Source organism: Dipodomys ordii, unplaced genomic scaffold, assembly GCF_000151885.1.
Source record: "Dipodomys ordii isolate 6190 unplaced genomic scaffold, Dord_2.0 Scaffold112, whole genome shotgun sequence".
Lineage (NCBI taxonomy): Eukaryota > Metazoa > Chordata > Mammalia > Rodentia > Heteromyidae > Dipodomys > Dipodomys ordii.
Window position 1 is genome coordinate 1734553 of NW_012267328.1, and position 20567 is coordinate 1755119.

The window sequence follows — 20567 nt, forward strand, 5'->3', positions numbered from 1 at the left end:
AAGCCTGGGGACCGCGGGTGTGTGAAAACGGCCCCCAAGACCGCCGAACTCAGTCTCCCTTTTGTGCCCCCCGTGCGGCCCAGGGAAGGAGATCAAGGGGTCCAAAGGGTCTCAGAACAGGATGCCCCGGCCTGGGCTCATGGTCAGCCACCCCGCCTCCCCCTCCTTCCTCCTCTGAGCCTGACAGACGCGCCGGCCACGGCCCCGGGACCACAGCCCCGGGACCGGCCCAGACACTCGGACCAGAGCCTGTGGGCTGCACGCACTGTTGCTCTTGCTCGATCTCGCTCTGTCTGTCTCTCTCTCTTTCTTGTGTAAGATGTGTTTTCTCTTTAATTCTACGACCCCTCCTCTATTTAACCTCACCTGGTCTGGACAGGAGGTTTCCAGGGAGCCTGAAGTACGGACGGACCCCCATATCTAAGCAGTGAGATGTCAGGGTGTAGGGCAGGGACGCTTTTTCCTAATGAAGACTACAAGGGCGCCGGTGCCAATGGCTCACGCCTGTCATCCTAGCTACTCAGGAGGCTGAGAGCTGAGGATCGAGGTTCAAAGCCAGCCCTGGGCAGGAAAGTCCGTGAGACTCTTATCTCCAATGAACCACTCAGAAAACCAGAAGTGGCGCTGTGGCTCAAGTGGTAGAGCGCTCGCCTTGAGCTGAAGAGCTGAGGGACAGCGCCCAGGCCCAGAGTTCAAGACCCATGACTGACAACAACAAAAAAGAGTACGAGGGAATGGTGGGTGTGTCTTTATGGTAGGTAGGGGATGGAGGAGAGGATGTGGGGTCCGGGGGCTGTCCAGGCTCTCGTCATGCAGAAGACCCCGTACTGGGATCCCTGTCCGATCAGTTGGAACAGAGTGCTAGGCTCCGTGCGGGCGGGGTGGAACACACACGCGCACACACGCATGCACGCATGCACGCACACCTCTGCCTGTCCTTTCACCCCTGGGGGAATCCTGGTACCCAGGTGCCCCTCCTCGCTCCTGAGTCTTCCCCCTGAGGCCCCCGGGCGGCGTGGGTCCTGCGGAAGTCCCCTCCGGACTCCCGGGGCTGCTCCCGCCCGGCGGGTGCTTCCCCTGCTCCGGCTTCGCTCCTGCGCCCGCCTCCTCTGGCCGCTCCTGTCCTCTCTCTGACGCTGCTTCTCGCCTCGACCTGGTCCGTGGCCGCGGGGCCTTCCCTTGTGCTTGATCTAACCATGTGGCAGCTCTGCAAACGAAACATGGTTCTGTCAAGCACCGAGGAAAGCCTGGCGTTCTCCAGCTCGGCCGCCGCCGTCGCCGCCAGCACCGGACGCTTCTCCACTCGGACGCCGCAGCCCGCCTGCCAGGGGGGCCGGGAGGGGCTTCCCGGGGTCCCCCCGGAGGGCCAGAGGCAGGCCGGGGTACCCACCCAGTCCGGTCCGATGCCAGCCCAGCTGTCCATGCAGGGGGATGAGGGATGGAGAGCACCCCTTGTTGTGCTGTAACCGGAGCACAGTGCGGCTCACTAGGGAGCTGGAGTCTGCATCCCACCCACAGGAGACCCCTCCTAGAACCCAGAGCTCCCAGCGAGCTGTGTGGCTCTCCCCGACCCCCCAGATCACCTGCAGAGCCCCGGCCGTTGGTGTCCCCGGAGCTCTCCAGACTTTTTATTTATAATGTACCGAGAGCTTGCTGTCAGCCTCACGCTGGACTGTGTAGTGCGATCGCTGCGTTTACTTTCCATCCTATCTTAACACTTGGCGTCTGTCCCAGAGAGCGTAGCCTTCCTCAGCGCTGCCCCCCGCCCACCGCGCCAGGGGCCAGGCCTGGGGAGCCGACCCCTCGCGTGGGTCCCGGCCGGGCGGCTGGACTCCGGGATAGATCTGCACCCAGACCACAGGGGGACCGCTGGCGAGGACAAACCCAAAACAGCTGCGGGGACGGGTCCCCGGCTGGCCGGCCGGCCCGTGAGTGGGGACGCTGTCCGTGTGCCCGGCTGGCTGCGGCCTCCACCTTCCACGCACCACTAACCACCTTTCCTGCTCACCACTTTCCGTTCACGCTGCTGGGCCACGGCGGAACTTGGTCTTCCGTTCCTCTTTTGCTTCTCTGTCATCCGCCCAATCTCAGGGGCATTGGTGGGGGGGGAGGAGAGTGTTCTGAGCCCACGAACCAGCTGCTCAGCTGGCCATGCATTTAGTGACTTCTTCCTTGCAACAAGCCACTGCCGGAGAGTGGCACAGGGCACAGCATCCTGGGGCCGTGGCCTCCTCCCCCCGGGGCCCGGGGTTGGTTTATCTCCACCTTCCTGAGTTACTTCTGGGAGGCATAGGCGGCCACGGGGCCGAGATTCCTCACACGGCCGTACTGCTGTGGATTTCCACCTGTGACACACCGCACTCTGTCTATTAAAGCTGTCAGTGATCACACACCAGGTGTCAGTGTTCTGAACCTGTGGGGGGAGGCAGGGGACCCAGGGGGGACACCAGTTGGCGTGGTCTCTCCGCACGAGCCTGGCTGGACGTTGGAGGTCTGTCCTCCTGACATCTTGCAAAAAGCACCGCTGCTCCTGGCTGCTTCCGGCCTCATCAGGGCTTCTGGTGGCGACAGATACACAGTGAGATTGAAATTCACTCTTCAAGCTCATCCAAAGTTGAAAGTCCTGTGGGGTAGTGCTGAACAGGACACACGGCCCTGCAGGAGCCCGCTAGGTTCAGTGTGATAGAAGCGGCACTGAGGGCCGGCTCCAGCCACAGAAGGGACTTGTCGGGATTACGTGCAGATACTGGAACACAGTTCTGTCCTCTCCCTCCCAAGCCCCTGGGTACCGCCAAGTAGAGCTCAGGCAAAACGGCAGGAGGAAGCCCAGGGAAGAACACACGGGTTCATCCGGTCTGATCGCGGGATGGTTTCTTTAAGCTGGGTCAGCCGCTCCGTGGCCGAGGCTGGCCGGTTATCACGACGGTAGAATCTAACAGTTACAACCCGACGTGTGCGCTGTCCGCCCGTCCCAGAGTCCTCCCGCTCACCACGCACGGCCTCACCCCCCTTCCATGGAAAGTGTCCACAGCCGGCCTAGTGTGCCGAGGCCGCCGCCTCCTCTGTCCTCTGCCTGTGGTCAGCGGCCAGGATGCCGCCACGCCACAAGGATCTTGTGATAGACCTGTTCCCACAGAAGAACCCGCACGCACACGCCGTGGGCACCCTGTAGCTCCAGCCAGGGGCCCAGCAGGGTTTGCAAAGCGAGGTTCCCCGGGGTGGGGAGGGGGCCTCACAGGGGTGTGTCCAGGTCAGAGTTGCTCCACGGCCTGGGGGTGACCAGCCCTGGGAGTGGATTTGTACCACACGCTGGGCCTCCAGGGCTGAGATCCACGTGCTGGTTGTGTCTTCCTGAGCTTGAGGAGATGGAGCAGGGCGGGACAAGAGGAAGCAGCCCGCTGGGGTTCCCTGGTCCCGGCAAGGAGGGTCCACCATCATCGGGCAGCCGCGAGGCTCACTCCTGACCAGGATGGTCCCAGGAGGGGAGATGACACTGGGGTCCACAAACCTCAGGACAGGGTCCTAGCCCTGTTGGGTCAGGGATCAGAACGCCCCCACAGATCTGCACGTGTGCCTGGCATGGAGCCGGTGGGTGAATGAGGGGAGGGCGGCAGGCCGGGCCCCATGGGTGTCTGTCTGGGGAGCCGCCGTGTCCCATGGGCTCATGAGTATCCGCCGGGGGTCCCCAGAGACATCCGACGGTCAGCCAGCCCTGTGTCTGTTCCTGGGAGACCCTGGGAGAAATGCGATGTTGGGGGACGGGGAGAAATAATAATAAGATGTGTAACTGTAACCCCTCTGTGCATCACCTTTGTAATAAAAATAAATACATTAAAAAATAAGTCCAGCTCCCCTTCCCAGCTCAGGGCTCACTGTCCCGAGACACAGCCTGAGCCAGACTCTCACAAACCCTTTGCTCTTCTTCACAGACTTCCAAATTTAACGTGTCACCATTATTTCCTATCTGCCTTTTTTTTAAAACAATAAAAATAAGCCGGGCACCAGTGGCTCACGCTTGTTATTCTAGCCACTCAGGAGGCTAAGATCTGAGGATTGCAGTTCAAAGCCATCCTGGGTGGGAAAGTCCCTGAGACTCCTATCTCCAATAAACCACCAGAAAACCGGAAGTGGCGCTGTGGCTAACGCAGTAGAGCGCTCGCCTTGAGCTGAAGAGCTGAGAGACAGCGCCCAGGCCCAGAGTTCAAGCCCCATGACAGACAAAAAAAATTAAAATGAGAAGGGCTACCAGCCGCCTGGCGCCAATGTTGTGGGTTCTAATTCTCCCAGGGCCCAGCCCTGAGCAAGCCAAGGCCGCTTGTCAGCGGTCACTTGGGAGCACAGGCCAGGGCTCTTTTGGGGTGTCTGTGGCCCGTCCAGTGTCGGTGCCCGCCCCTGGAGTACCCCCGGAAGCCCTGTCGGAGCCTCTTCCCTCGGGAGGACCCCGAGGTTCAGAGGCCGAGTGCGGCCCTGGCTTCCGGCCCGGGCACCACACTGCGCTCTGATTAGCACACGCGTCTGCAGACGCATGCACGGCACGCGGCGTGGCCCCCGCACGCACACTTACACCTGTGGCTCCTCCGAGCCCGGCACGGAGGGCTGGCCTCAGCTCCTCCCAAAGACCCGTGACTGCACCTGGCCCCCCGAGCTCACACGTGACAGGTGGCCAGGCCTACGGGTCAGCCAGGTGGCCCACCACCCTCGGCGAAAGGCCCCGGGGCTGGGCCTCGCCTGTCCCCCGCCACAGCCTGGGCCCGGGCCACCTCCCGCTGACACCCATTCCCCCTTCGGTCCCCCAGGCTCTGAGGATTACCGCAGCCGGCTCAGCGGCCAATGCTTCATGGATCTGGTGTGCCCCGAGAAGTGTCGCTGCGAGGGTACGGTGGTGGACTGTGCCAGCCAGAAGCTGTCCCGGGTCCCCGCTCACCTCCCTGAATACGTCACCGACCTGTGAGTCCAGCCCCCCCCCCCCCCCCCCCCCACCGGCCACAGCTAAGTCACCCCACCCCTGCCTCTGCCCCCCCAGGCGGCTCAACGACAACGAGATCTCTGTTCTAGAAGCCACCGGCGTCTTCAAGAAGCTGCCCAACCTCCGGAAGATGTAAGTCAAGTGCCGGGGCGCGGCTGCCGCCTCCCCCTCCTGCCCCGGTTTTCCCCACACCATTCCTGTGCCGGGGAGCACGGACCTCCGGGCGGACGTCTGTTCCTGGGGAGGCCTCGTGTCTGTGCATCGGGGCTCCCCGAGAGCCGCGCCCCTCTGGAAGGGGACCCCCTGGGTTTTCTCCAGTCTTCTCTGCTCACCGGTCCCTGCTGGCGGGATCTGAGAGACAGACAGACAGACAGACAGACAGAACGTGCCCAGGTCTGATCCACCAAGGCCAGGGACACTGGAAACACAATGACGCCCAGTCCCCTCCGGCCCCATGGGGTCTGTGCCCGGCTGCAGGGTCCCCAGCCGCCAGTGCCCAGAGCTGACCGTCGGGGGCCGGCGTCTGAGCCCCCACCATGAAGCCTTTGGGCTGGGGTGTCTGCGGGGCTGAGGGGGGTCCCCCTTTCCATCCGTCTCCCTCTCTCCCTCTCGCAGAAACCTGAGCAACAACAAGATCCGGGAGGTGCGAGAGGGCGCCTTCGAGGGAGCGGCGGCCGTGCAGGAGCTGGTGCTGACCGGGAACCAGCTGCAGGCCGTGCACGGGCGGGCCTTCCGTGGGCTCAGCGGCCTCAAGACCCTGTGAGCGCCCGGCCAGCCCCCGGGGGACTGGGAGGGGGGGATCCAAGCCACACGGTGCGCATGTGTGCGTGCGTAGGCGTATGAACGTGTGCATACACGTATGCGCGGGCAGGCACGCCACACCAATGCTCACGTATGAAAACGCAGACACACACAAGTAGATGCACCCACAAAGGGACATGTATTCCAGCACGCATGTGTAGATACCACACAGATACACGCACACACGTGCGCACACCCGTGCACACCTGCACACTGCATCCCTGCAGCACGGTGAGGGAGACACGCACACGAGTTTACCCCACACACAGACACGGGTTTATAGAAGTGACCTGCGTGCAGACACCTGTGCACACCTGCGTGCACGTGTTCATAGGAAAATCTGATTTTCACGCACACGAATGCACGCCTGTGCAGGCCTTGGGACCACGCACGCTCCCCGGGGTGCTGCAGGACGGGAGCCCTGCCCCCCTCCCCCCTGCCCTCCTCCCCCTGCCCCCCTCCCCCTGCCCCCCTCACCGCCCCTCCCCTCTCCAGGATGCTGAGGAGCAACCTGATCAGCTGCGTGGGCAACGACACGTTTGCCGGCCTGAGCTCCGTGCGGCTGCTCTCGCTCTACGACAACCGCATTGCCACCATCGCCCCAGGAGCCTTCACCACGCTGGTCTCCCTGTCCACCATGTGAGTCCTGGCCGGCCCCGCCCCGGGCTCCACCCTCAGCGAGCCCCTCCCACCCAGGCCGCCCTCCCGTCCATCATCCTGGAAGGGTGTCCCCCTCCCTTGGCAGGACCGAGCACGGGGCGGGGGGGGGGTGCATTCTGGAGGGCCAGCTCGTGGCAGAAAGCAGCCGGCACGCCTCCTTCAGTGCCGGAAGAGTCTGTGCAAAGGCCCTGTGGTGTGGTGGCTGGAGCAGACTGTGGGGGACCAGGCCAATGGGGAACTGAGTGCACGTGCCGTTCCCTTGTCTTGGCGCCCTCAGAAACCTGCTGTCCAACCCCTTCAACTGCAACTGCCACCTGGCCTGGCTGGGCCGCTGGCTGAGGCAGCGGCGCGTGGTCAGCGGGAACCCACGGTGCCAGAGGCCCTCCTTCCTCAGGGAGATCCCCATCCAGGATGTGGCCTCCCAGGACTTCACCTGCGAAGGTGAGCAGGGGGCGGGGCGGGGCGGGCGCCCAGGGAGGGATGGGACAGGCCCAGCCCCCGCCCAGGCTCCACCCGGCTCCTGGACTCCCGTCACTCATCTCCGTGGGGCGGACATGGCCCTCCTCGAGCTCAGATCCCGGTGAGCTCCGGGAGGACACTTGCGTGTCCCCCACGGGCCGCGCTGGGGACCCCAGTGCTGAGCATCCTGGGAGCCCTGGGCCCTGTCTTTCTTTCATATAGCATGTTCTCATTAAAACACGGCACCAGCGGCTCACGCCTGTTCCCCTCGCTACTCGCGAGCCTGAGATCTGAGGATGGGGGTTCAGAGCCAGCCTCAGGCGGGAAAGTCTGTGAGACTCTGATCTCCACCAAGCAGCCGGAAGTGGCGCTGTGGCTCCAGTGGTGGAGCACTAACTAGCCTTGAGCACAAAAGCTCAGCGACAGCGCCCAGGCCTTGAGCTCTCGGGACCAGCACTGACAGAGGGAGGGAGAATGGGCGGGGCGGGGAGGAACGTCCACCCCTGTGGGGGGGACATGCACACGGGAAGACCCGGGGCCGGGGCTCTGTTCCCAGAGCCCGGGTGTGTTTCAGCCAGCAGCACAGTTAGGGAAACAGGACGGGAACACTGGTGAGACCTCCTTCCCCTCCCTCCCTCTGCTTCCTGGAGGCTCTGCCCGCAGCCTCCAAACACCAGGAAAGGCAGACAAGTCCTGCCACGGAGGACACCGGCCCCTCCCTTCACCCTGGCTCTGGTTCATTGCCGGGGTGGGGCAGCGCACGCTGACCATCCCGCCTTGCCTGACTCTCCCCTGCTGGGCTCTTCACCCTCCGTGCTCACCCTCCCTGGTCTCTACAGGCAACGAGGAGAGCAGCTGCCAGCCGAGCCCGCGCTGCCCAGAGCCGTGCACGTGCGTGGACACCGTGGTTCGGTGCAGCCACAAGGGGCTACGGGGCCTCCCCGCCGGCATGCCCAGGGACGTGACGGAGCTGTGAGTGCCAGCCTCGGGCATCCGCCTGGGTGCCGTCCCCGGGAACTCTGTGCCACACCCAGCCGCGGGAGCAGAGGAGAAGGTGGTAGAGAAGGAGCCCGGGCAGGGGTGGAGACAGGGAGACGGGGGCTGCTCTCCAGCCCCGGTGGTGGGAGCGCCTTCCACTGGAGAGCCAGGCCAGGCCCCGTGCGGCGGCTCACGCCTGTAATCCTAGCCACTCGGGAGGCCGAGCTCTGAGGAAGCCAATGCTCTGCAGAGCCGCCCAGCCCGGCAGGGCAGTCCCCCGCGGAGCGGCTTCTCCCCACGCACATCCTCACTCTGCTCCTGCGCCCCAGGTACCTGGAAGGAAACCACTTGACCACGGTGCCCAGGGAGCTGGCCACTCTCCGCCACCTGACACTCATGTGAGCAGCCTGCGGGGGGGGGGGGGCTGTGCTGCTCCTGTGAGTGCTGCAGGCACTGTGTGTGTGTGTGTGTGTGTGTGTGTGTGTGTGTGTGTGTGTGTGCGCGCCCACTTAACTACCCACTTACTCGTGTAAGTGCATGGGAGAATGAACCAGAGCTGCAATGGAAGACGAGCATTAGGATGCGTGCACACTGGGCCAGTAGCTAAAGAGGTGGGAGGGTGCATGGTGGGTAAATAGGACAGTGACTGGGTGTGTTGGTGGGCGAGGGAATGGAGGAGTAGGTGGGTGGGTGGATGGATGGATGGGCAAATGAGTGGGTAAACAGAGATAAGTGAATTCGTGATTGGATGAGTGGATGAGGAGGTGGATATGTGGCTGAGTGGATGAGTGGATGAGTGATTGGTAATGTGTAGATGGATGAGTGGATGCATGAATGGATGGACAGGTGGATAAATGGATGGATGGATGGACAAATTGATGGATGGATGGATGGATGGATGGATGGACAGGTAGATGGACAAATTGATGGATGGACAAATGGATGGATGGACAAATGGATGGATGGGTGGACAGGTAGATGGATGGATAGATGGATGGACTGATAGATGGGTGGATGGATGGATGGATGAATGGATAGATGGGTGGATGGATGGATGGATGGAAGGATAGATGGACAAATTGATGGATAGATAGATGGTGGATGGATGGATGGATGGTGGGCCAGATGGTTGGATGGATGAACAGATGGACATATGTGTGGACATGTACATGGACAGACGGATATATGGGTGCATGCATGCATAGATGGATGGATGGTCAGATAGATAGATGGATGGACAGATGGATAGATGGGCAAATGGATGGATGGATGGACAGATGGACATGTGGATAGACAGACAGATGGACATATGGATGCATGCATGGATGGATGGTCTGATAGACAGATAGATGGATAGATGGATTGGTGGTAGCTGCATAGATGGATGGATGCATAGATGGATGGATTGATGGACATGTGGATAGATAGGTGAATGGATGAGTAGATGGGTAGATGGATTAATGATAGGATAGACAGATGGATGCATAGACTGATGGATGGTCAGCTAGATGATGGATAGATGGTGGTTGGGTGGAAAGACAAGCGGACAGACAAATGGACGGATGGATGGGATGCAAATGTGACACGGGGAAATCTTCCTTCGAACACAGCCAACGGTAAGCCATGGCCCTGTGTTTTGCTCCTCCTAGCGACCTGAGCAACAACAGCATCAGCGTGCTGACCAACTACACCTTCAGCAACATGACCCACCTGTCCACCCTGTGAGTAGAGGCCGGCGGCCCGCCGACCGTGCCCCCAGTGGCTCTGCTCCTTGCTCTGCCAGGGCGAGGGGTGGGCCTGGGTCACCGGCAGGAAAGTGGGCAGAGGAGGGGGCAGAGGCTGGCCTCGTTCATGCAGACACCCAGCCTCCTGCGCCCCGCAGGCCTCTGCCTCCAGCAAGGTGTCTGGCTCAGATGCACTGACTCTCGAGGCTTTGTGTGTGCTTGGCCCAGCGGGAGGCCGGCCCCGGACCCTGGGGGAGGCAGAGGCCTGGAGCCAACGCGCTTTCTGGCGTTGACTCTCTCTGTCAGGGTCCTGTGTGGGTGCGTTTAGACAAGGAAGGGGAGGACTGTGTACCTGGGAGTGGCCGGCTGTACCCCGGGGCTCATCCACACCTGGGCATAGCTTGGGGCACGGCCCAGACACCTTGCGCCTCCTTCCGCAGCATCCTGAGCTACAACCGGCTGAGGTGCGTCCCCGTCCACGCCTTCCACGGGCTGCGCTCCCTCCGAGTGCTGTGAGTCCCCGGGGCCCGGGTTGGGTTTTTGATGGCTAGGGGCAGCGGGGAGGGGGGGTTACAGGGAGGGTCAACCTGAGGGCCCGCGTCCCGCACCCCCCCAGGCCCATCCGGCCACCGCCATGGGGGAGCCCTCCCCCCAGCAAACCGCACGGCCCCTGGGGCCCTGCGTGGGCCAGAGTGGGACAGGACCCAGGGCCTGGCCCGCCACGTCGGTCCTCCAGGAAGCCCTCCGTGCGGAGGGCCACGCAGAGGGCTATGCCCAGCCTCCCTCTGGCTTTGGGTATGGTGCGGGCCTCCGCTCCTCGCGGCGTCAGACCATTCCAGCCCCTTGCCCGGCCCTGCCCGGCCCTCATCAGCCCTCACCACCCCCACCCACCCCCACCCACCCCCCACCCCATCCCCCGTCTACCAACTGTTATGATTAAGTCGACTGCTGGAAAGCGGATCTCTGTATACCCGTTCACAATTAGGGGAGCTCTGGTTGGGACAGCTCAGTGGGCGTCAGAATGGGAGGAGCAAAAAGAAATAGCGTTTGTCCGCCCGCTGCCTCTCAGGGGGATAAGGGGGTGCCCGGCACCACCCCCACTTCCCCAGCCCTCCGCATACGCCATCAGACGGAAAGCTCATCTCTGTGCGATATGCTTGGCTCCTTGAATGAAGTGTCAGCAGGCTAGCCGGGCGCCAGAGACTCGCGCCTCTCACCCTAGCTACTCAGGAAGCTGAGATCGGAGGGTGGTGGTTCAAAGCCGGCTCGGAGAGGCCACCAAAAAGCCATGGCTCGCATGGTACCACGGCAGCCTTAGGTGAAAAAAAAAAAAAAACAGCAATGTGGGAAGGGTTTTACCACCTAGCCATGCCTGGAAGAAAGAAACATCATTATTATTCCATGTAAACATTTACGCTATGAGAAAGACTGTGGCAGGACAGTGGAAGGAAACTGCGGACGGCTGAAACACAGCCATGTCTGTGATAAGGAAGCCGAGGTTAAGAGGAGAGAAGATAATAATGAGGCAGCAGAGACAGTTTCGGGAGAACCCCCCGAGGGGCCTTTTGAAATCCGCAGCTTCATTGTCTGCAAGTGGATTTGAGCACCCGTGCACGTACCCCCCAAATCTTTCTTTCTTTTCCCTGCCATTCCTGGGGCTTGAACTCAGGGCCTGGGCGCTCTCCCTGAGCTGCTTTTTGCTCAAGGCGAGCGCTCTACCACTGGAGCCACGGTGCCACTTCCGGCTTTTTCTGTGCATGTGGTGCTGAGGATTCGCACGCAGGGCTTCATGCGTGCTAGGCCAGCGCTCTGCCACTGAGTTGTTAGTTTTCAATGCTTCTCACCGCTGGGTTCACCTGATCCCACGGCCTTCTGTGGCAAATCGTGCTTTATTCTCCCCACGGTATAGCAGGAAAGTGAGGCTCTGAGCAGGGTCAGCACAGGGTTACAGAGCCGGCAGGCTGGCCGGGTCCAGCTCAGGCTGCAGGTGACCACCTCCCGTCCATCTCCTCTGAAGCCCCACAACCCACAGGTGGATACAACCTTTCCAAAATGGAGACTTGGCACCTGCCACCACGAACAGGGGCTGGGTTCTGACTCCATCCAGGGCTCTGGGGTGTGAAGCCGAACCCCCTTCCTCCCCCAACCCTCTGCTTTCATGCAGAGGAACCTCTGGGCACCTGCACTGGGCTGGGGGCGGGGGGTGGAGGGGAGAATCAGCCGGAGCTGCCAGCAGGGGGCTCTGGGAAGCACCGAAGGGGCTGAGCCAGGCCCAGACTGCGGCCCCCTGACCTGTGCCTCCTGCCCCAGAACCCTTCACGGCAACGACATCTCCAGCGTCCCCGAAGGCTCCTTCAACGACCTGACGTCTCTGTCACACCTGTGAGTAGCCCCCGCCCCCCCTGTGCACACCGGTACCCAAGGGCAAAGATGCTCACATCCTTTATGCAAAACAGCCTGATTTGCATGCGCCCCACCCATCTTCAACCATATAAATGCTGCGGAGATGGTTTCTTTACGGCCTGGCTTAGGGAAGAAAGCCAGTCTCTACCTGAGGGGCCTGGCCATGACTCTTTCTCTTACTTTTGGCCCTCAGTTGGTTGCTTCTGCCCAGGTAGAGCCTGCAGAGCAGAAAGATTTTCTACTGCTAGATTTTTGACAGATCTTGAGTTTGTAACACACACACACACTCACTTACTTCAGTTCATGTATCCTCTCTCTCTCTCTCTCTCTATATATATATATATATGTTTATATGCATATACATATACTTGATAACATGTTATCATTCTAACAAGTATTATGTACAGTGATATTTGTAACTATAGGAAACGTGACAAAAGAATAGAATTTTTAGCTGGGTGCCAGTGGCTCACACCTGTCATCCTAGCTTCTCAGGAAGCTGAGATCTGAGGATCACGGTTCAAAGCCAGCCCGGGCCAGAAAGTCCGTGAAACTCTGATCTCCAATAAACTACTCAGAAAAAAACAGAAGTGGAGCTGTGGCTCAAGTGGTAGAGCGCTCGCCTTGAGCACAAAGAGGCTCAGAGACAGCAGCGCCCAGGCCCTGAGTTCAAGCCCCAAGATCAGAAAAAAAAAAAGTATCATTTAAAAAAAATTCTAGAATGTTCTTCCTAATACCACTAGGACCGCACCTAAGAGCTCCCTCCACGTCTCCCACCCACCCACCCACCCCTGCCCTGGGTCTCCAGGTCGAGTGACTTGAGGCTGCTCCCTGGGTTCAGACCGCAGAGCAAAGCCTGAGAGGTGGCGGACTCGGTGGGGTTGGGAATTCGGCTTCTCCTACGGGCGCCAGGTGGGACACGACCCCATCCAGCCCCAGCATGCAGATTCTGCCCGTGGGCGGGCCTCACACCCCCTTCTACCTCCTAGGGCGCTGGGAACAAACCCTCTGCACTGTGACTGCAGCCTGGCCTGGCTCTCGGAGTGGGTGAAGGCCGGATACAAAGAGCCCGGCATCGCCCGCTGCAGCAGCCCCGAGTCCATGGCCGACCGACTCCTGCTCACCACGCCCACCCACCGCTTCCAGTGCAGGGGTAAGTGCTGCCGCTTCCCCCCTGGGGGGGTGGGGGTCGAGGGGCCTGCTCTGCCCCCCTGAGTCACGCAAGCCCTCCTGCACTGTGCACGCGCTACCACACGCTCTGCGTCTAAACCTCCAGGGTCCCAGATCCCTCAGCATCCAGGGGAGACTGGATCCCAGGGGTACCAAAGCCCCCCTTACCGGGTGTCAGATTTCCTCAAAAACGGCTATGATAAGACCGACTAGGATGCAAACGTGAGATAACATGTTGCTGTTCTATGCTGTTTGGGGCGCAATGAGCAAAAGTCGAGGGCCCTGCGTTTGGCTGGGACTCTGTGACTGCTTCCTGTGGTGGGTTGAACCTGCACCCATGAGCCCCCTCCCCATCCTGGGACAGACTGAGGTCTGACCTCAGGGCCTCACACGCACCCGGCAGGCAGGCAGGCAGGCAGGCGCCCCAGACTCCAGCCTCTCAGCCAGCCCTGGTTATTCCACGGTGGTTCTGTCCTCTGCATCCCCAGTGCCCGGGGTGACAGACGCATCGCGGGTGTGGCCTTGGTGGTCCTCCCGATGCTGGCTCTAGAGCAGCTGGGGGTCGCGGCGTGAGCCACCGTGCCGGATCACGAACTTACACTCCCAGCGCCCATCTTCTCCCCGTGGCGGTACCATGTCAGCATGCTCCTCATCTTTATGCACAGACTTCCTGTCCTCTGAGTGCCTTGTTTTCTTTATTGGTGCACATTAGTTATACGGGGGAGGATTCGGTTGTGACATTTCCACGCACGTACGCAGCCAAGTCCCTTTTGCCTTCCTAAAACAACTTCAGCTAGTTTCGCTGCTCTATTTTTTTTCTTTTTTTGGCCAGTCACGGGGCTTGAACTCAGGGCCCGGGCTGTCCCTGAGCTGCTTTTTGCTCAAGGCTAGCGCTCTACCCCTTGAGCCACGGCGCCACTTCCGGTTTTTTCTGTGTATGTGGTGCTGAGGAGTCGCACCCAGGGCTTCATGCGTGCTAGGCGAGCGCTCCACCACGGAGCCACCTTCCCAGCCCCTCTTGTTGCTTTGGTTTTTGTCGCTTTGTGTTTGGACTGTTCGAGCTAGGACCCGTTAAAGTCCTGCGATGCAGTTTGCCTGGACACGGGGGGCCCTGGTTGGTCACAGCTGTCTGCAGCACAGACACCCCGCCCCATGGCAAAGCTCCGTGATGGGGAGGGGAGGGGGGCCTCCCCTCCACCCTCCTGCTGAAGGAAGCCAGCAGGAGACCCTTGACTACATCCTGGGGGGAAGGGAGACCCCCAAACACCATCCCAGCATGGCCCCTGGGCAGCTTCCTGATCTGGGGAGCGGCACTGCCGGAAGGACTTCCTTGTGCCTCTGGCCTTAGCCCAGGCCCATGTAAGATCCCCGTAGAGCCCCGGCCCAGCTTCCCGAAGATACACCCAGGGTTCCTCATTATGGTGCATTGTTCACAGATTAGCACCCAAATTGGATCAGGCTAATTCCTGTAACTGATGTCACTGCGGAGAGCTTCTGGGTAGCGTCCCGCTGTGACTCCTGCTGGCTGGACGCTGGACGGGGGCTGGCTGACTGGGACTCCAGCCAGACAGAGAGAGCCAGCCGCGCTGGGGCCCAGGCGTGGGGAGTGGCAGCAAGGGGAGGGAGGGAGGGCGGGCGGTGGGCAGTACCCCCCTCCCCGCGGGCCTGCCCCTGACACCCTGCTCCGCCGCCCAGGGCCAGCGGACGTCAGCATCGCCGCCAAGTGCAACGCCTGCCTCTCGGGCCCGTGCAAGAGCAACGGCACGTGCCGCCCGGACCCCGTGGAGCATTTCCGCTGCGCCTGCCCCCCCAGCCACAAGGTGCGGCGCGGCGTCTTCTCGGTCTCGGCCTCAGGGCGGGGAGGCTGGGCCAACGATGGCCGTGCCCAGGGCAGCCTGGGCAACTCCGTGTCCCAGTTCGTTTACTCTCCTCCATGCAGTCAGAGGGCACCCCATGTCCCCCCACCCCCCCGCGTCCCCCACGGAGTCCCAGCAAGGATGCCCTGGGGCCTGGGAGGAAACGCTACCTTTGTGTTTTCTCCGTGGGACTGGGGGAAATGACACCCCCAGAGCCAGAACGTTGAGGTGCCCCTGGGTGAAGGCACCCCTCCCCCGACCCCTGCCTTGACCCCCTCGCCCCCAAGTCCTGTCTGGAAGAGTTGCTTGCAGCATGAGAGGCTCTGAGGAGGGCAGGGTCTGCAGGCCTGCCCCCCCTTCCCCACCAGCTCACCACCTCGGCCAGCAAGGGCATGAGACCAGTCCACCTGGGGCGTGGACACAGGGCCAGGCACTGTCCCTGAGCTGTTGTGCATGGGTGGTGGTGGTGCTAGACAGACAGACAGACAGGCAGATGGACGAAGTCAGGTGGGCCTTTTCTGTGTGGTGTGAGGCCAGCACCAGTGTTTCGGAACATTCTGGATTTTGGGTTTGGGCATTAGGGGTTCTTGTTACTCCCTGAGGCCCGTGGGGCTGGGGGCTGGGGAGGGGGTGCACAGAGGCCAGGCCTGTCCCTCGGCCCAGCCTGCCTGCCTAGTGCCAGCTGCTTCCCAGCCCCAGCGACCCCATGGGCAGATGGAGAGGAGATGCATCCAGGACAGAAGAGGGCGTGGTGACGCTGGCGTCACAGCCCCTGGGCTCCACCCCCTCGCCTTCTCCCTGGAGGAGGCTGGGAGCTCCCAGGGCCTCGTGGGTCCCTCCCCAGACCCCTGTCCCTCTCGCATCCCCCAGGGCAAGGACTGCGCCGTGCCCGTCAACCCCTGTGCCCAGGACCCCTGCCAGCACGGCGGCACCTGCCACCTCAGCGAGGTCCACCAGGAAGGGTTCAGGTAGGCGCTCGGGCCGCCACTCACCCGGGCTGTTACCCCACCCCGCCCCATACCGTGCAGAGGAGGAAACAGAGGCAGCAAGGGGGAAAACGTCCTTTGCCCAGAGTCACCCAGCCAGTGGGATGGCCGGGACCGGCCTCCAGAAGCCAGCGGCACAGACCGCTGCACAGACATGAATCATTCCAGAAGCCACCTCCAGCTGGGGGGGGGGGGGCTTCCAGAATGAGGTGACAGGAGGCTAGAGTGGGAAGACCCAGGGAACCGTTTCTTGGTGTGTCCCCGAGAAACACCCGACTAACCGACTGCCCCGACCTCTCTCTCCTCCCTTCCAACCCGCCTCTCCGGGCGCCTGGCTCCCCGCCCTCCCCACAGCTGCTCCTGTCCCCTGGGTTTTGAGGGGCATCGGTGCGAGGCCAACCCGGACGACTGTGAGGACAATGACTGCGAGAACAACGCCACCTGCGTGGACGGCATCAACAACTACGCGTGCGTGTGCCCGCCCAACTACACGGGTCAGTACGCCCGCCTCCCCGCCCGCCCACCCCCCGGCACGGCCCGCACACGCCAGACAGCCCCGGTCCCCAGCCATCCTGTGCCCTGAAGGACAGGAGGATCCCACGGCTGCGGTCTCAAGACCAAAACGCCCATGTCCACACCCACCTGTCCCCCTGGCCTAGGCATCCCCCACTATCCACCCCCTCGTCCCCCGACACCTGACTTCTCTTCCCCGTGCCCGCCAGGCGAGCTGTGTGACGAGGTGATCGACCACTGCATGCCTGGGATGAACCCGTGCCAGCACGAGGCCAAGTGCGTGTCCCTGGACAAGGGGTTCCGGTAAGGCCAGGCTGCGCGGCCCAGCGCGGCTCACTGACTGGGTCCCCACCAGTCTGGGGTTGAGGCTCTGAGTGGACCCCCTCCCTACCTCCCTCCCTCCCTTTCTTCCCCTCTCCCTCTCTCTTGCTATGTGTTTCTCTGTTTCTGCCTCCTTCGTGTTCTGATCTTCTCAGTATGTTTCCCTTTGCGCACACCTCTGTCTCTGGTGGGTTTTCTCTTTCTCTAGGTTTCTGCCAAGAGACAGAGATCATGGAAGGATGGATGGATGGATGGATGGATGGATGGATGGATGGATGGGTAGGTGGATGGATGGATGGTGGCTGGGTAGATGAGTGGGTAGATGATAGGTGGAGTCAGTGGATGGACTGATTGATGGATGGATGAATGATGGATTAGTGGGTGGGTGGATGGATGAGTGGGTAGATGGATGGATATCTGACTTGATGGGTGGGTGGATGGATGGATGGGTGGATAGATAGATTGGTGGATGGATGGATAGATGGATGGATGGGTGGATCAGTAGGGAGATGGGTGAGTGAATGGATAATGGATGTGTGGATGGATGGATGGATGGGTAGATGGGTAGGTACATGGATGGATAGATAATAGCTGGGGGTCAATGGATGGACTGACCAGTGGATGGATGATGCATTGGTAGATAGATCAATGGATGATGGACGGCCTGCGTGGATGGATGGACAGTTGGGTGTACGGATGCATGATGGGTGAGTGGATTGATAGCTGGATGGATGATGAATGGGTGGGTGGGTGGGTGGATGAGTGGGTGGCTGGATGGATGGATGATGGATAGATGAATGGATGGATACATGGGTTGATGGATGGATGGATGAGTTAGTAGATGAATGGATGAATGATGGATGAGTTAGTGGATGGATGGATGGGTACATTATGGATGTGTGAATGGATGATGTATGTGTGGATGGATGCATGGGTGGATAGATTTCCCCTTTCTTCTTTTTCCCTCTGCCCTCCCTCCTCCTCTCCCCTCTCTCCTCCTCCCTCTATCAGCCCATCTCCTGACTAAAGCTAGAGAAGCAGAGCCATCCCAGGAGAGGCCGTCTAAAGTGTCTGGTTACTGCCCGGCGTACAGCCTCACGGTTCCACAGCAGGGCTGCCAGGAGGTGGCCTGCCGGAGGGAGGAGGGGACAGGAAGGAGCTCAAAGGCCGCCCAGCCATGGTGGAGAGGCCCCGGCTTCTGGGGAATGCGTGTGCGGGTCTGAGGTGGGGGGGCGTGAGAGAGTCTGAGACCCAAAGGGCAGGTCAGACGCTGAGCAGAGGAGCCGGGCCTGGGCTGTGCTACAGCGTCGTTAAGGAGGATGCCAGCCAGCCAGAGAGCTCAGAGCACCTCCTTCCAACGCCTCTTCCTGCTGGGGCACCGACCTTGACCTCTGGGGACAAAGGCTGGGATTGTTAGTGACATGCAGAAGGGGTCCAACCCATCAGGACCTGAGGGTGGGGGAGGAGGGGCCTGGGAAGGGGGGGTGCAGGCCCTGAGCCACCCCACCTTCCAGGTGCGACTGTGCGCCCGGCTACAGCGGGAAACTCTGCGAGACGGACGACGACGACTGTGTGGCTCACAAGTGCCGGCACGGGGCCCAGTGTGTGGACGGGGTGGACGGCTACTCCTGCCTCTGCCCCCAGGGCTTCAGGTAGGACGGGGAGGAGGCAGCCTGGCACCAAGTGGACCCAGCGGTGTGGGCGGGGCTATGCCTGAGGGGCGGGGCTGTGCCTGAGGGGCGGGGCCCAGCTGGCTGGCAGGATGCTGATTGAGAGTGGGCGGGGCCTACTGTGGGTTGGTGCTCCCTGCATGCAATGGGATGCAAACAATGCAGGTTGACCCTGGGCAAAGGCTGACTGCACAGCCGTGAGCCCGGAAGGAGTGTTTCCAAGGCCAGTCTGTTCCAGAGCCCACTGGATGAGTCCCTGAGACTCCATCCGAAAGCCAGACTGGAACCGTGGTTCAAGCAGTAGAACACCGGCCCAACAAGCAGAGCCAGTGTGAGCCCCAGACACTCCCGGAATTCCCAGAAGGGGCAGAGTAGGCAGAGACTTAGAGGAAGAGGACTGGCGCCGCCGGTGTCAGCTGCGGGGCTGCCCACCGCCCGCGTGGGCCGGAGGTTTCTTAGGAATAACGGATGCCTCCTCTTCTCGGCCCGCCCCTTCTCCCTCACCCCCACGCCCCGGCCCCTCCCTCCAGCGGGCTGCGGTGCGAGCACCCCCCGCCCATGGTCCTGCTGCAGACCAGCCCCTGCGACCAGCACGAGTGTGAGAACGGCGCGCAGTGCATCGTGGTGCAGCAGGAGCCCACCTGCCGCTGCCCGTCCGGCTTCGCGGGCCCCCGCTGCGAGAAGCTCATCACCGTCAACTTCCTGGGCAAGGACTCCTACGTGGAGCTGGCCACCGCCAAGGTCCGGCCCCAGGCCAACATCTCCCTGCAGGTGGGCGTCCCCGCCCTGCCCTGCCTGCCCTGGGAAGGACCCCAAGCCCTGGCTGTGCTGAGCCCAGCCTGGGCGCCCCGAGTCATGGCATCCCCCCCTCACGTCCCCCTAAGCACCTCAAGCCTGGCCAGGCAGTCCGTGAGCACCGTGGACGCGTGTAGTGGGTGCTCACTGAGGGCCCGGTGAGCACTGACTGCTGGCCCGGCCGCTGTCCCCGGACAGGTGGCCACCGATAAGGACAACGGGATCCTCCTCTACAAGGGGGACAATGACCCGCTGGCCCTGGAGCTGTACCAGGGCCACGTGAGGCTGGTGTACGACAGCCTGAGTGCCCCGCCCACCACGGTGTACAGGTGAGGAGCGGGAGGGGAGGCCCTGGCCGCAGCCCGAGCACTGGCTCCCGCGGGCTCCCTCGCCACCTACTGGTCACATACAGCATCCAGGTGGGGGGCGGTGGCGGTGGGGGGAGGGGGAGCAGCACAGGGCCTGAGGAGGAGACGCCAGTTCAAGGCCGGTCCCCCCTGTAAGGCTGCGGCTCATGTCCAAGTGGAGTCACTGTGCTGTGTGTGTGTATGTGCGTGTGTGTGTGTGTGCATGTGTGTGCTCTGTGTGTGTGTGCTCTGCGTGTGTGTGTGCGCTGTGTGTGCATGTATGTGTGTGCTCTGTGTGCGTGTGTGCTCTATGTGCATGTGCTCTGTGTGTGCATGTGCGTGTGTGCTCTGTGTGTGCGCATGTATGTGTGTGTGCTCTGTGTGTGTGTTCTGTGTGTGCGTGTGTGCATGTGCGTGTGTGCATGTGCGTGTGTGCTCTGTGCATGCATGTGTGCGTGTGTGTGCGTGTGTTCTGTGTGTGTGCTCTTTGCATGTGTATGTATGTGTGTGTGTGCGTGTGTGTGCTCTGTGTGTGTGTTCTGTGTGTGCTGTGTGTGCGTGTGTGCTCTATGTGTGTGTGCTGTGTGTGCGTGTGTGCATGTGCGTGTGTGGCGTCCAGCTGACGGGGCGGCGCGTGGGCGCGCTGGGTGGGAGGCCTTCTCCGTGTTGCAGTAGTAAGCGGGTGCGCCCCCTTTCCTGCCCAGTGTGGAGACGGTGAACGACGGGCAGTTCCACAGCGTGGAGCTGGTGATGCTGAACCAGACCCTGAACCTGGTGGTGGACAAGGGCGCCCCCAAGAGCCTGGGGAAGCTGCAGAAGGGGCCGGCGGTGGGCGCCAACAGCGCCCTCTATCTGGGAGGTAACGGCCCGCGTGGCCCCGCACCCTGGGTGCTGCTGCTGCTGCTACTGCTGCTGCTG

The 20567-nt window shown here is 61.6% G+C and overlaps 1 protein-coding gene across 1 annotated transcript in view; it reads left to right on the forward strand.

Annotated features, from left to right (window-relative positions):
- Positions 1-20549, forward strand: part of Slit3 (slit homolog 3 (Drosophila)) — a gene marked incomplete at its 3' end in the record, with an annotated part of 214810 nt that extends 194261 nt beyond the window's left edge. The window contains exons 15-33 of the mRNA XM_013028624.1: positions 4797-4947; positions 5024-5098; positions 5582-5725; positions 6263-6406; positions 6705-6868; positions 7726-7858; positions 8194-8262; positions 9514-9585; positions 10029-10100; positions 11899-11970; positions 12981-13144; positions 14857-14981; positions 15888-15985; positions 16358-16497; positions 16726-16819; positions 18352-18489; positions 19038-19278; positions 19501-19631; positions 20354-20549. Of these exons, the coding sequence (XP_012884078.1) occupies positions 4797-4947; positions 5024-5098; positions 5582-5725; positions 6263-6406; positions 6705-6868; positions 7726-7858; positions 8194-8262; positions 9514-9585; positions 10029-10100; positions 11899-11970; positions 12981-13144; positions 14857-14981; positions 15888-15985; positions 16358-16497; positions 16726-16819; positions 18352-18489; positions 19038-19278; positions 19501-19631; positions 20354-20549 (2423 nt within the window). The remainder of the gene's footprint in view (positions 1-4796; positions 4948-5023; positions 5099-5581; positions 5726-6262; positions 6407-6704; positions 6869-7725; positions 7859-8193; positions 8263-9513; positions 9586-10028; positions 10101-11898; positions 11971-12980; positions 13145-14856; positions 14982-15887; positions 15986-16357; positions 16498-16725; positions 16820-18351; positions 18490-19037; positions 19279-19500; positions 19632-20353) is intronic.
- Between the last annotated feature and the right edge of the window lie 18 nt (positions 20550-20567).